Source organism: Schistocerca cancellata, chromosome 2 (genome assembly GCF_023864275.1).
Source record: "Schistocerca cancellata isolate TAMUIC-IGC-003103 chromosome 2, iqSchCanc2.1, whole genome shotgun sequence".
Taxonomy (NCBI): Eukaryota; Metazoa; Arthropoda; class Insecta; order Orthoptera; family Acrididae; genus Schistocerca; species Schistocerca cancellata.
The window spans coordinates 594685735-594702285 of record NC_064627.1 but is presented as its reverse complement, the minus strand read 5'-3'; the positions used below and the strand labels follow the sequence as shown (position 1 = coordinate 594702285).

Below are 16551 nucleotides of genomic sequence, written 5' to 3'. Positions count from 1 at the left end.
TACACAGATGACATATTTAGAAATCTAGATAGCAGCAATAGCCTTGTAAGAGTTAATTTAAGTCTTCCTAAGGCTTTTGATTCTGTTAGCCATGAAGTTCTGTCAGTTAAGTTTTAAGCAGTGGGGAGAAATGGGTTGTAGACAAGTAGTTTAAATCATATTTGCAAAATAGATCATATGATGTGGAGCTTAGTTCAGCTCATTTTAATCACAACTCAGATTAGTATGATGCACAGAAAGTCGAAATAGGTATATTACAGGGTAGGATGTTAAGTCACTTCTGCTCCTTACTTATGTAAATGACACAAAGAACTCAGGAAATTCATCTCAGATCATATTGTTTGTAGATAGTACTAGTACAATAGTGTGTGACATTATAGAACATCTGTGTGCAGCAACTAATCCAGTCCTCATCTATGGTTCACTGCCTGAATGCAGACTGTAATATGAAGAAAATAAATTAGTTTCGATTTGGAAAAATCAATCAAAACCAAGATCTCCAACTGGTATTGAGTGGAAATGACTTAGAAAGGCTGTAACAAACAAACATTTTAGGAATGTATGTTGGCCAAGACTTAAACTGGTTGATCATGTAACAAAAATGTCCCAGAGAATCTATTCTGCATGTTTTGCTCTGAGAATCGTTTCTAAAGTTATGTTCCTCAGAGGGTGCTAGAATGGTTACTTTCGTTAATCCTTGTCCCTTGTAGCTTATAGAATAGTTTTTCTTGGGTAAAACTAATAGCCATTTAAATGAAATTGTTACATTACAGAAAAGGGCTATTCGAATATTGTCACATAGCTTTTCAATGGCTCACTGCAAGTCTGTATTTAACAAGTCGCATGTCATTAACTCATTACAGTACCTTCCTATACATATACAAATGAGTATTTATGACAAGAGTTACCCTGGAGACCTGCAAACTAATAGTGGCTACCATAGCTATAATACATGCAGTTGTGGATCCCTCCATGTAGAGTGAGCAAAAACAACTGACTCTCAAGGACATGTGAAACACTTTGTTGTTTTTTGTATAGTGCATTGTCAACATACATAAAGAGGTAGGAGAAGGAAGCAGATTTTAGAGCAGAGTTAAAATGATTTCTTGTTGAGAAGTGTTTTTACAGAAATACTAAATTCCTGTTTATTTGAGTACTTTTTAATCTGTGTACAGATATATTATCTCAGCTGTGTTTGTCTTTACACAAGAAAGCTTCTGCTATTTGTTTGCTGTTTTCTCCTTTTCAAGTCTGATGTAATACGTCTCTTCAGGGAAGATTAGTTGTGATGGAAATGATGTTGGCAGATGTTCATGTGTTACACTATTCAGCAGTGCTGTGTAATGTGTTCATGTGTTTCCATTATTCAGAAGTGTATTATATCTGAGTTCATGTTATAGTTATAACAATGATTTGATATCTTGTGCATTTGGTAACTTTGCCATTCACTATGCGTGAGGGGGCTTTGAAAAGTCCATGCAAAAATAAAAACTACTTACTTGTTTGGGGTAAACCTTTTTATTTTTCTACATAGTCTCGTTTTAGACTTATACACTTCCTCCAATGCTGTTCTAATTTGTTGCTCCCTTCTGAATAATTGGAATTGTCCAAGTCTGCAAAATAGCTATTAGTTGCTACAATCACTCTTCAAATTGGGGAACAAATGGTAGTCCAAGGGAGCCAAGTCTGGAGAATAGGGGAGATGTGAAACTAGTTGGAATCCTATTTCCATTTATTTTGTGACCACAACTGCTGAGGTGTGTGCTGGTGCACTGTTGTGATGGAAAATGACTTTTTTCCGGTCCAATCGCCGGCGTTTTTCTTGCAGCTCGGTTTTCAAACGGTCCATTCACGATGAGTAATATGTGCCTGTAATAGTTTTACCCTTTTCCAGTTAGTCGATGAGCATTATCCCTCGTGAATCCCAAAAGACAGTCACCATAGCCATTACAGCCAAAGGAATCATCTTCGCCTTTTTTGGTGCAGATTCTTCCTTGGTAACCCATTGTTTAGATTGGTGTTTGGTCTCAGGAGAATAGTAATGTATCCATGTTTCATCCACAGTGACAAAACGACGCTTAAAGTGTTGCAGATTCTTCCTGAACAGCTGCAAACCACCTTTTCAACACTTCACACGATTCCGTTTTTGGTCAAGTGTGAGCAATCACGGAATCCACCTTGCGGATTGGTTTCTCATGTCCAAATGTTTATGCAAAATATTATGTACCAGTTTATTCGAGATGCATGTAGCACTAACAATCTCACGCACCTTGACTCTTCTGTCATCCAAACCATATCACGGATTTTATCAATGATTTCTGGAGTCGTAACCTCCACAGGGCGTCCAGAATATTCAGCATCACTTGTGCCTATATGGCCATTCAAAAAATTTGGAAACCACTTATGAACTGCTCTAATCGAAGGTGCAGAGTCACTGTAATGTTTATCAAGCTTCTCTTTAGTCTCCTGAGGAGTTCTGCCTTTCATGAAGAAATGTTTAATCACCACACGAAATTCTTTTTCGTCCATTGTCTGACAATCACTCGACTTCCTTGATTCACAAGAATGCCAAACACAAAGAAATAGACCAATATGGCTGAAACTTGGTGTACGTTCTTTCCAAAGAAGCTACTAACTAAGCATGACCTCGATCCACACCGGTGGTTCCATCTCTCGGATTTTGACGGATTTTTCAAACGCCCGTCGTATTTCTGGTCTTCCTTCGTATCATGTACCAAGAGAGGAGGTTAAGCCAATGTCAGTGAACCAGACCTGCATTTGGGAGAATGAGGGTTTGTACATTGTCCAGACTTCCTATCCTACTTTTCATTCATTTACATATATACATACTATTTCTGTAATTTTTCTGACACGATCGATGTTGTTGTGCCAAATAGATGTTGTTGTGCCAAATAGTCTAAGGGCGAATAAGTAACTAAAAAATGATAAAATAAATGAATGTACAAAAACATAGTTGGTAAGTGTAACATTAAAGTTTCCATATCAGCGTAAAATGTAAGCAAACCATGTTAAATGAAGTCACATAACAATTCTGACTTCTGGTTTGATGTTGGTCCAAGGAGAGTTTGGCCTCCTCGATCACATGCATAACAGAGAGCACTGGCAGTGTGCTTAACTTAATGTGTAGATCAGTGGAGGTCCTTGGATAGCGACCAAAAAATTGGAATTGTGTGCGAAATTTAGAAGATAGAAAAGAGAAGAGAAAATTACTTTTATCTTGATCTTTAAAGGACTATAGTGGTCACTCTGTTAAGGATAGTGGAGACTACCCGAAAATCGTTAAACATTATCGACTGCTGCCAACATTGCACAAAAGGAGGTTAGAATAAAAGGAGATGGGGTGTCCTTTCCTCACAACAGCTGAACATTTTAATTTTTAGTCGAATTATTAGCTGTAATAGTCAACAGTACAAATGGCACAAGATTATTCTGATAATTTCACTATAAGAATGTACAATTTTCGTAGTTTAAGCACTGACATAACGTTTATTAATCAGGGGAACATTACAATATTGTACAAAAATTATTGACTGAACTTAGGTTGAATTAAGCATTGCCACTAAAATTAAAAGCTTACACTTAATGTCAGGTAAAAATTTTCTTTGCCTCTTTCAGACATTTTTCCTCCCTTCCAAGAACGTCAGCTTCGTTTGATATTTTTAAGCAATCAGGAAAATATATTTCACTCATGGGTTTAACTTACTGTTGCAATCACTAGTGCACATATATTCAGTTATGATGTCCGTAAAAAGGAGTCTTACGACAAATGGGCTATGTACATAGAAGAGCAATTTTTAGTCAACAGAACAAAGGTTATTTTTTTATTCAACAAAACAATACTCCAGTGCTTGGTGAAATTACCTTTTTTCACTTTCACAGATAAAACAAACTTGCAACTCATTAACCAGTGAATTTTATCAAAAATCTAGTTTACTGTCCTCCAAAGGTAATTAGATTACTTTATTTGCATTCACTTTTATGTGAGAATAAGACTTTCAGAATTCTCATTGCATGAGTCATATTAGAATGTAATATCAAGTAAACATTGTTGTCTATCGTGAGTACTGAAGTTCATAAATAAAGAGATGATTTGATTCTGAAATCAACTTATAATGCAGGCAATTTGGAGGAATCAATAATCAGCAAACTAACCTTGACCCATTAACATTAATTTTAATGAAGTTAGCAGAGAATGAAGAATGGGAAAAACACAAAGCCAAGGAAAGGGAAGAATGGAGAAAACTTAAAGAATGAGAGAAGGAAGAGCAGAGGAAACAGAAAGATAAGAAAAGGGAAGAACAAGGTCAGAAAATCTTGGATGATCTAGCATATATGAACCAAAAGTTAGATGACATCAATAAAAAATATGAAAATCTACCTAATCTAGTAAGTCAACCAACTATTTCAGTAGATGAGATCACAATGAAACAATCTAGTCTAAGTAAGACTGTAGAGTCATTGACTGAAAGGATCGACGATATAAGGTTAACTGATCAGAACCAGGTCGAGGAACACATAACGAAACAAGCTCAAAAGTGGGAAGAAGAGGTTTCTGATTGGTTGGAGGCAAAGAGTGGCGCAATAAATGAAAGAGTAGACTCTATAGTTCCAGAATCAGTGAATAAAGTGTCCAGTGCTAAACCATCAGACAATGTCGATGCGTTTAAAGAGGAATTTTGTACGATTAAAGACAAAGTAATTTCAGAACTACCAAAGTGGCAGAAGGAAATTAATCAAAAATTAGACTCGTTGGCAGATGAAATATCCATTAGAAGTGAAAGAGGTGTTTGCTTTCAGAATAGAGAGAACAACATTAATGATTGAGTGGGGGCTTGTGAATCAGCTGAAGGGAAAAGTAATAGACATTATGTAGAAAATGATTTGATACATAGTTGTCCAGCATTATCTGTTCTAAAAATAGAACAAAGTATTATTAAGGACCAACAGTTTCAAATGTACTCTTCAGAAAAAGATTTACCATACCCAGTAGTCTTTATTAAAAGCTTTAGGAATATATTTCAAAGAACATGGAACAAAAGGCACAAAATTCAGATTGTGATTTCTCATATTGTAAGAAAGACAGCTTTGTGGGCAAATGACACTGTAGTTTTCTGTGGTTCTTGTCAGGAGTTTGAGTATAAATTCAGTAATAAATTTAGGTCATTTAACAAACAAGACAAATTATGTAAACAAGTTAGTAATCCAGAGCATTATGATCCTAAAAAGACTACTTCAAGAAAATACTTTGGGAAATTGTTAATAAAACTAGATATTGGGATAAATCCATTGCACCTAGAGAGTTCATTCGTATATTAAAACGTAAATTACCCTTTGGTATTAGAGATAAGTTAATTTATATACCAGAGAGTGATTTGGAATACTTTCTGTCTGTAATAGATTCTATTGATCTTATTCAGGAAGATATAAATCAGTTTAACAAAAAAGGGAACGGGAATGGTTCGAAAGGGAATCAGTATGGAAATGGGTATTATATTAATGGGAATGCCTATCATTGATTTAATGGTAACAACGGGAAAAGAATTGGAAATGGGAACGTTTATGGTAATGGGAATGGTAATAACAGTTATACCAACAAGCCAAATAATCCTGAAAACTTTGTTAATAGCATGAGAGACGATAATGATCAATATCAACCTAATTATGTACCACATAGCAATAATAGTAGACATAAAAGAAAATATAATACATAACATATGGACCTAATAATAATTCTCAAAGTAATTGGTAATGGATCTAATAATAATTCTCAAAGTAATTGGCAATCCCAAAGTAACAAAAGAAATAACACAAATAATTGGCAGAATAATAGCCAGGGTGCTTGGCAGCCTTCTGCTGCAGCTATTAATAATGAACAGTATCCTCAGTGTGATTCAATCAGGTATGACCAACTTATCATACCAAAGGGTGGTCAGGACAAAATCATTCTATTAGGATAATAGATGTTACCAATGAACCACCTAATGGGACTAACAAATCAGAAAACTTATAATGACGAAGCTTAGCCTTCTGAGGCTGTACGCACAGCAGGAGAGAGACAATTCACAAAACATGTTGCTATGCTAAGATATAATGATGGCAAAAAGATTGAAGACGAATTAGGTAAAGAGAATGTTGAGGATAAATCTGACAATAACATAATCCAAGCTGTAGTTAAAGCTCATATATATGATATACCTGTTCTCATTACTGTTGATACCGGCGCTACTATATCTTTGCTAGATTATGAACTATATAAGCAATTGAATACGCTAAGAAAGATTCCAAAATTGCCTGTTCAGAAATGTAATGTTACAGGAGCATTTCGAGGGCAGTTTCAATTCACTAAGTTCCAGATCATGCTCAGCAATATAGTCCAAAAGTATGACATACTGTGCAACTTCTTGGTCATGAATAAATTATCAGTACCTTGTATGTGGGGATGGGAATTTTTATGTAAAAATGAAAGCTATGATAGACCTAGGTGTAGGTACTATTACATTAGCTAATTGTGGTAATGTGATTACATTAAATCTGGTGAGCAATGTGGATTGTCTTTTAAAGTATGGTAATGGTGTAAATATAAGATATATTGTACCTAATATTGGTGTCTGTTATCTGGAAATATATCCTCATAAAACTTTTTATAGGTCATCATATTCGATACCTTGGTCTAAGAAAAGAGCCATATCTAAAAAAACTTCCTAAGGTATTGGAATGGAATATTAGGGAAACTTCAAATCTCCACCTACAGCAGTCCTTCGTTAGCTGTTAGCAAACCAGACAGCAGCATTAGACTCGTATTGGATGCTCGACATATAAATTAAAATTATTGTGCCTGTTACAATGCAACCAGAGAACTTAGAAGAGTTGTTAAAAAATGTTATGGTATAAAACATTTAACTTCCATAGACTTAGGACATGGTTCTGGCAAATAAATTTTGATAAGGAATCCAGAAAATATGGAGCTTCTATATTTTCTAGAAGAAGTGGCCAGTTTCTGGTAATGCCTTTTGGGCTAAATATAACTGGTAGAGTGTTTATAGCAGCCTTGGATACAGTGCTAGGACCTGAGTTACTAGACAGAGTTATGTTATATGTAGATGGTATTTTAGTCACTACAGAAACATGGAAAGAACATATCAAAGTCTTAGAAAAGGTATATAAGAAGTTCAATGATTATAGTGTAACAGCAAATTTAAAAAGTCTAAGTTTGGTAAGAATCAAATTAAATTTTTAGGTCACAGTAAATCAACTATGGGAATCAAACCAGATGTGAAGAAACTGGACACATTGAGAAATATGCCATATGCAACAAACAAATAGCAATTAAAATTGTTTCTAGGTTTGGCCTCGTTTTTTAGAAAATTCGTACCCAACCATCTATTGGATAACGATCATTTGTTAAATTTGATACGGAAAAATACTCCTTGCTACTGTCATTTATTTGAAGAATTTCACTGACTATGTTGCAGCCACCTCTCTGACTTTCAGCGTGTAATCTGACCAGAAAACTTAATAATGACGAATATAAAGACTTGTGAATAAACAATTTACGATGATGTCAAGCTACATTACATCCGCTATTACTGTTTCAAGAGATTTTAATGAAGTTTGTGATTCATCCCACCCATTTTAAATAAAAAAAATGGAACACGAGCCTGGAAAGTGAAGACATCGTCACTCGCCAACTTAATAAACTCAAATTTAGCACCTACGAAAGACTACAAGAAGGAGGAGGAACCACACCATGTAATTTTGAGGTTTTGCTGCACAGCTGATACATCCACATTGTCATATTCTCCACTTACATCAAGGAAGGCCACTGTTAGATATCCTTGTACTATAAATGTGTGTTTGATGTCCATTGTTAGAACATGAGATTTTCCATGATTCATCTTCATTTCCATAGTAGTAAGAGGGCATATTTTTCTAGCCACCATTCCAAGAGAGTTTTGATAATCCATTGAAACGTCTTACAGATGCAAAATAACAAGGAAATCGATTGACAGAAAGAAGCCATATATGGATCCTTTCCCAGTTTCAGGACAGGAATAACTAAAAGTGTGCTCCACCCCATAGGAAATGTAGCGATACTCCACTATGCATCACAGATTTCGATAAGCAGTTTTTTAGCAGGTCTCTGTAACCTAAGGATCACTGAATATGTCAGGTGATCGATCACTGGTGGGGCATTATTCCTTTGCTTCAATGTTTGTTTGACCTCAGCTGTAGTGAATGATGTTTCCAATATTTGTGCTGGTTGTCTGTAGGTATTAAATAACTGAAAGGTAGGCATCCTATAGTCGGTCATTGTGAGTGCAAGTCCATCAGTGAATTCCTCTCTACAATAGCTTAACAACGATGCTTATTTGATTTCTATTTCTTTGCTTGACTATAGACTGGATGTCAGACAAAGGAGTGTCTTTATTGATCTTCTGTGTGTAATCATGCCAACTATTTCTCTTTAGCTGCGAAAATGTGTGTTTCGCTTTAGTATGTCCTTGTTTATACCTCATGAATATGAGGTTAGAATATTTTAACAGCTACTTCCCACTTTCTAGGAACAAAGTGTCAGTCTTTATTCCACCTGGGTGCTAATGTTCCTCTTTGTATGTGGGGTGGATTAATTGTAGGAACTGATGTAATCAATGCATCACTGATAATACTAAACAATTTATAATAACCTTCCACCAGTGAGGACAATGTTGTTAGCATCTTAATCTGGTTCTCTAATAATTCTTGATATTTTACCCATTCTACTTTCTTAACCTTCCACATTCTTGAAAGGCTAGTGGGAGCTGACTGATACTCTTGAGGTATGTGTATTTCTGTAGCATACTTTTCTGGTCCCAAAGGATAGCTGATGATATACAATTGGTAAAATGGAAATGAGCGTTTGGCGTCATTGGCCGAGAGGCCCCTTATGGGGCAGATCCGGCTGCCTTGGTGCAGGTCTATTACATTCGATTCCACATTGGGTGACCTGTGAGCTGGATGGGGATGAAATGATGATGAAGACAGCACAACACCCAGTCCCTGAGAGGAGAAAATCCCCGACCCAGCTGGGAATCGAACCCTGGTCCATAGGACAGCAATCCGTCATGCAGACTGCTCAGCTATTGGGGTGGACATATACCATTGGTGATCTGTAACGAGATTTGAAGAGCACAAACCTATGTCATTGAAGACAGTCGTTTATCCAGTTTCAAAGTGAAAGTTGGTGTTCCACCATAGTGACTAAACACTGCAACATACAGACTAAAGTCATCTAAAATTTCAGGTAAAGCTGCTCTTTAGTCGCATGCAAGTCTGGGGCATTCAATTGGCGGTTGTATCTGGCTCAATAGATTGAGCCATTCCCTTTCTGAAACAACAGATCTCAGTGTCAATACAATGATACCATTGATATTTTTTGTCGATTATTCTGGCCCTAACAGCAACCACCAGCAGACCATTAAGGCCATCACACCATCATTTCACATGTCAAAACGTTCCACAGTGCATTTCAAATGGCGCTGTTCACACTGGCCATAATGTCGCATCACAGCACTGTCAAAGTTTCGCGGGAACAAAGTTTTTATGGGTGAATCATGATCCACTGTTGATAATGTAATTCTCAAACACATTTCCACTTGATACACAGCCATGCTCCATACTACATACTTCATTGTGGCATTTACATTTCTTGTTTCATCTGTGCATAATCCTGACGCCATGTAATGTGGTAGCTATGTGACTTAGGCTGGTTTTTAGAGTTGCTGACAGTGTCACTCGCATCATTTGCCGGTCTCTACACTGTTGTTGCTCTGGGTGTTGTAGACTGTACTGTATTTGCTACTGTTGTTGCCATTGTTGTTGTGTTATTGGCTGGATTACGCAGCCAATAGATCTTGAGCTACTAGACCGCCATGCCAGTGATTTTAGGGATGGGAATTTCGTGTAACTGTTAAATGCAAACGGCTTATTTAAGATTTCAGCTTATGTGATCTGTTGTTGAAATGGATTTCTCACTACTTCTGCGATCTTAGCCTGGGCCACTTTGTGTTTTATGTCTTATTGGTGTTCGCAAGCTTGGAATCATTTGTTGGTGGTGAGATGTGGGATGCAACAATATAAACGACACCGAGATTCTTCCATACAAAAATCCATTCAATGTGGCCCACCACATTTATTGTGCCTGACATGGCATCTTCACTGCTAGGTCGATGGTTATATTTTAACCAATTCCTGCATTGTATTATTGGAGTAATATATGGTTCTACAGAGCATCTTGTACCCAAGATTATTATGTGATGCGGTAATATTTGCGACCTAAATGCGGTGATGCCTACCAGTGTTGGGACACCCCTTTCTTGGTTTGTACCAACTTTTCGTGTGTATTGTTTGATACTAATATCTGGGTTTCATTCTGTATTTCTGTCTAGATTTCTTTATCTGTCAAAACTGTATCAACATCATCTATGATCCCATATGAATGTAATGAGAAATTGGTGCTGTACACATCTAGCTTTTTTTCTTTAAATATAGTTAATTCCAGTAAACTGTCACTATGATTTCTGACTTCAGTTTCTATTTTCACTCTCTCCCTGTCTAACTGACTTTTATTTATACCATTTTTAAGGTGGACATTGTACAAATACATGAATTACCTGTAATCATGAGATGTAACTTTCCGATAGTTTTGTCTAGAGTTTTCAGAAAAACAAGGAAAGGACCCAGATCTGTCCTGCTATATCTGATACTACTTTTGAATTAATACATATTTTACATTGGGGAAGGTCGCTGATCCCTCACCCGGTTAGTGACTTCTTGAGTGGGTTCAGCGGAATGTGTATCAGTTATCTCCACTTGCCGTTTTTCTCCAGGTCTTTTATTTGATATCCTTTTGTCGATTTAAAGTTTTATTTCAAAGTTTTCTATCATCTACTGTATGTTTATAACGCCTGTTTTATTCATTGGATTAGAAGAAGTCTTCTCGCGCTGTGAATGGCAGTTACCGTGTGCTTATCTGGTACAAGCTTTTTCGTCTATCTTTATGTTCCTTGATGTTAACGGATACTGTGTTTCCATATTGAGGATACCCTTGCAGAATCTGTACTACATTAGTAACAGTTGCCAATGTTTCGAGATTTTGTGATAAGTCACGTTGGTTTCCCTCGCTGTAGACACCGCTATCCATAGTGAAGTGTCCGCTATAGACCATTAGATGGCAAAACATAAGTAATTTCACCTTTTCTAGCTACTAAATTTCATCTTCTCTTGGATTTATCGGTTGCTAACCAAAGATGATACCTACCCTATGGTTGGTACTGTGTATTGTATTGTGTAGTGTTGAATATCTCTACGGTGCAAGGCACATAGAAATCTGTGATGTAAATATTATTATGATACATGTTGAAAATGAAAGGCGTAACTGGTTTGTATAGGAAAGTGTATAAATGTATAGTGGAACAAAGTCGGTGTTCAGTTTGCTGTTCGCAAAATAATGACCAATGTTTACAAGTTCCTAAGTACATTCTCCCATTTTTATCAAGGAACATAAAGTGCTTTTCCTCAGCCAAAGTCGAACAACATACAACTTATGATGTTTTGAATGTGTGTGATAGAAGAGATGGGGAAACTGGCGCTGAAGATTCTCCGTCTGAAGTAAATGGAGAAACTAGGTACCCACTTTCGAATTCGTGTACAGAAGATCTCTCAACCTACGCACCATATTTCAAGCCAGCTTTTAACTTCGCTGCTTATGTCAACAAATCGCCGACGTTGCAGCAGTTAGTCAAACTCGGTGTTGATTTACATCGTATTGAGAAAAGCAGAAACAGCCCGGAGTACATACTGCAACTGGATTTTGAGAGAGATATGAGTAAGCATATAAGGTACAATGTTGAAATTTTTGTATGCCTTCTCCCGTCAGTAAAAGTTACTTCTGTGGGTCTGTGTCCAAGATATTTTCTATGTTTTGATTCTGAGTAATTTGTCAGTGAATTTCGAGTGGGTATTTTTTTATGAATGTATTTTCCACAACAATAGTAGGATGGGTTATGGTGCTGAATCAGAAGCCTAACTATTGTCTTGGACAGCTGAAAATGTAATATAACTCTGTAGGATCAGTTCTCCTGCCGTTATTTAAGTGACCTGTATCAATTTCCAGTCACGGCAACAATTTGTTCCCAGAAACTTCTGTAGTGAACCGAGATTTAGCTGCTGACCTGTCTCATTGTAATTATCTCATCAGTGTTTCAGTTACATTGGCACTGACATATACCGTAATGTAATGTGTACTGTATGCGTGGATTGTTCGTTTAAGGGACAAATTTTCCAAATAGCATGTGACTGAAAGTATTGTTGGTTTAGTGTGATTAGGGTTTGTTGATTTTAAGCTGATGAATTCTCGGCACATGGGCAAAATGTTAGTCGATTCCATTAAATAGTGTTAACTGAGATGTGTACAGCTCAGTGTTGACATGTTGAATTAGTGTAACGGAAACGTACGATTCCACCCGTCTGCTTTGACCAGTGACGTCACCAATATGTCGGAAACGACCTTTCACAACTACTCCCATGTCGCGACTATGACGTTATAACGTAAACAGGGCAACAAACACAAAAATAGATCGAAAAACCAAGTACTTATTCCTCTAAAAATATAATGAAACTAACGGGACAAGCGAGTGAGCTTGGGGGTAAAAATAAACACACGCCGGTAAACCAAACGACTAAAACGATAAAATAAAACTACCACAACCTTCCCAAAATCAACTAAAACCAATATCCACTGGAATCGAACACTTTCCTTGACCTGTTATCCTTACGACATTTCCACATATTACCGTCCCTGATCCGATGCGCCGGAACTTTAGTAAACCTCATTTCTTCACGACAGGCTGAACGCTTCACAATTTCAGCCAACAGGCCGAATAGCTGAAGAAATTTTATTAGAGACAACGAACTGTCCCCCATAATCAGCAACAACTGAAAACTGTTGACCTTGTCAGTCATATCCACACATACCAAAGACATAAACAAACGATTTACCAAAATTCACACACGATGAACAGAAAAAAAAAAACTACAATAACGTTGACATAACAAAACCAAAATCATTAACTCACTGAAAAATATTCCGCTGAAAGCACAGTAACCACCGATACCACACACGTGCAATGCTACCATGCGGAAGAACCCCATACGCCACATAACATGCTAACCATAGACACACCACCAGAGGGAACCACTGACCACAACAATACACCACTTATAAATACGCCACACGTGCAAACTAAACCAACATCACCTAACACACAAACACACCACCAGAGAGCATCACCGATCATATGATCATATCAAAACGACAACCACAAATACGCCACTCTCGCACACTAAGCACCATCATGTTGTCACACACCACAACAGTCTTACATCACGGGACGAAGCCGATGGTTGGAATCGGACGCTTCGGTTAACCCAGTTGCATGGATGCGTCAAAGGGAATGTTCAAAACAAGTCATCAACTGCACTGGCCTCACATTTTGATTCATATATTCACAGCCTTGTAGTTAGATGGCTGTTGTTGTTATGGTCTTCAGACCAGAGACTGGTTTGATGCAGCTCTCCATGCTACTCTATCCTGTGCAAGCTTCTTCATCTCCCAGTACCTACTGCAACCTACATTTTTCTGAATCTGCTTGGTGTATTCATCTCTTGGTCTCCCGATTCAATTTTTACCCTCCATGCTGCCATCCAATACTAAATTGGTGATCCCTTGATGCCTCAGAACATGTCCTACCGACCGATCCCTTCTTCTTGTCAAGTTGTGCCACAAACTCCTCTTCTCCCCAATTCTATTCAATACCTCCTCATTAGTTATGTGATCTACCCATCTAATCTTCAGCATTCTTCTGTAGCACCACATTTCGAAAGCTTCTGTTCTCTTCTTGTTCAAACTATTTATCGTCCACGTTTCACTTCCATACATTGCTACACTCCTTACAAATACTTTCAGAAACAACTTCCTGACACTTAAATCTATACTCGATGTTAACAAATTTCTCTTCTTCAGAAATGCTTTCCTTGCCATTGCCAATCTACATTTTATATCTTCTCTACTTCGACCATCATCAGATATTTTGCTCCCCAAATAGCAAAACTCCTTTACTACTTTAAGTGTCTCATTTCCTAATCTAATTCCCTCAGCATCAGCCGACTTAATTCGACAACATTCCATTATCCTTGTTTTGCTTTTGTTGATGTTCATCTTACGTCCTCCTTTGAAGACACTGTCCATTCCGTTCAACTCTCTTCCAGGTCCTTTGCTGTCTTTGACAGAATTACAATGTCATCGGCGAACCTCAAAGTTTTTATTTCTTCTCCATGGATTTTAATACCTACTCCGAATTTTTCTTTTGTTTCCTTTACTGCTTGCTCAATATACAGATTAAATAACATCAGGGAGAGACGATAACCCTGCCTCACTCCCTTCCCAACCACTGCTTCCCTTTCATGCTCCTCGACTCTTTATAACTGCCATCTGGTTTCTGTACAAATTGTAAATAGCCTTTCGCTCCCTATATTTTACCCCTGCCATCTTTAGAATTTGAAAGAGAGTATTCCAGTCAACATGGTCAAAAGCTTTCTCTAAGTCTATAAATGCTCGAAACGTAGGTTTGCCTTTCCTTAATCTTTCTTCTAAGATAAGTGGTAAAGTCAGTATTGCTTCGCGTGTTCCAATATTTCTACAGAATCCAAACTAATCTTTGCCGAGTTCGGCCTCTACCAGTTTTTCCATTCATCTCTAAAGAATTCGTGTTAGTATTTTGCAGCTGTGACTTATTAAACTGATAGTTTGGTAATTTTCACATCTGTCAACACCTGCTTTCTTTGGGATTGGAATTATTATATTCTTCTTGAAGTCTGAGTGTATTTCGCCTCTCTCATACATCTTGCTCACCAGATGGTAGAGTTTTGTCAGGACTGGCTCTCCCAAGGCCGTCACTAGTTCTAATGGAATGTTGTCTACTCCCGGGGCCTTCTTTCGGCTTAGGTCTTTCAGTGCTCTGTCAAACTCTTCACGCAGTATCATATCTCCCATTTCATCTTCATCTACATCCTCTTCCATTTCCATAATATTGTCCTCAAGTACATCACCCTTGTACAGACCCTCTATATACTCCTTCCACCTTTCTGCTTTCTCTTCTTTGCTTAGAACTGGGTTTCCATTTGAACTCTTGATATTTATACAAATGGTTCTCTTTTCTTCAAAGGTCTCTTTAATTTTCCTTTTGGCAGTATGTATCTTACCTCTAGCGAGATAAGCCTCTACATCCATACATTTGTCCTCTAGCCATCATTGCTTAGCCATTTTGCACTTCCTGTCAATCTCATTTTTGAGACGTTTGTATTCCTTTTTGCCTGCTTCATTTACTGCATTTTTATATTTTCTCCGTTCATCAATTAAACTCGATATTTCTTCTGTTACCCAAGGATTTCTACTAGCCCTCATCTTTTTACCTACTTGATCCTCTGCTGCCTTCACTACTTCATCCCTCAGAGGTACCCATTCTTCTTTTACTGTATTTCTTTCCCCCATTCTTGTCAATTGTTCCCTTATGTTCTCCCTGAAACTCTGTACAACCTTTGGTTTAGTCAGTTTATCCAGGTCCCATCTCCTTAAATTCCCATCTTTTTGCAGTTTCTTCAGTTTAATCTACAGTTCATAACCAATAGATTGTGGTCAGAGTCCACATCTGCCCCTGGAAATGACTTACAATTTAAAACCTGGTTCCTAAATCTCTGTCTTACCATTATATAATCTATCTGATACCTTTTAGTATCTCCAGGGTTCTTCCATGTATACAACCTTCTATCATGATTCTTAAACCAAGTGTTAGCTATGATTAAGTTGTGCTCTGTGCAAAATTCTACCAGGCGGCTTCCTCTTTCATTTCTTACCCCCAATCCATATTCACCTACTACGTTTCCTTCTCTCCCTTTTCCTACTACCGAATTCCAGTCACCCATGACTATTAAATTTTTGTCTCCCTTCACTATCTGAATAATTTCTTTTATTTCATCATACATTTCTTCAATTTATTTGTCATCTGCAGAACTAGTTGTCATATAAACTTGTACTACTGTAGTAGGCGTGGGCTTCGTGTCTATCTTGGCCACAATAATGCGTTCACTATGTAGTAGCTTACCCGCATTCCTATTTTTTTATTCATTATTAATCCTACTCCTGCATAACCCCTATTTGACTTTGTATTTATAACCCTATATTTGCCTGACCAAAAGTCTTGTTCCTCCTGCCACCAAACTTCACTAATTCCCTCTATATGGAACTTTAATTTATCCATTTCCCTTTTTAAATTTTCTAACCTACCTACCCGATTAAGGGATCTGACATTCCACACTCCGATCCATAGAATGCCCGGAGACCCGAATGAGGGACTATTTTACCTCCAAAATATTTTACCCAAGAGGATGCCATCATCATTTAGCCATACAGTAAAGCTGCATGCTGTCGAGGAAAAA

General features: G+C 37.4%; 1 protein-coding gene across 1 annotated transcript in view; it reads left to right on the top strand.

Annotated features, from left to right (window-relative positions):
- The first annotated feature begins 11345 nt into the window (after nt 1-11345).
- LOC126162234 (transcription termination factor 3, mitochondrial) overlaps nt 11346-16551 on the top strand; it is a 45404-nt gene continuing 40198 nt past the window's right edge. Inside the window, exon 1 of the mRNA XM_049918603.1 lies at nt 11346-11897. Within this exon, the coding sequence (XP_049774560.1) occupies nt 11413-11897 (485 nt within the window). The 5' untranslated portion in view covers nt 11346-11412. The remainder of the gene's footprint in view (nt 11898-16551) is intronic.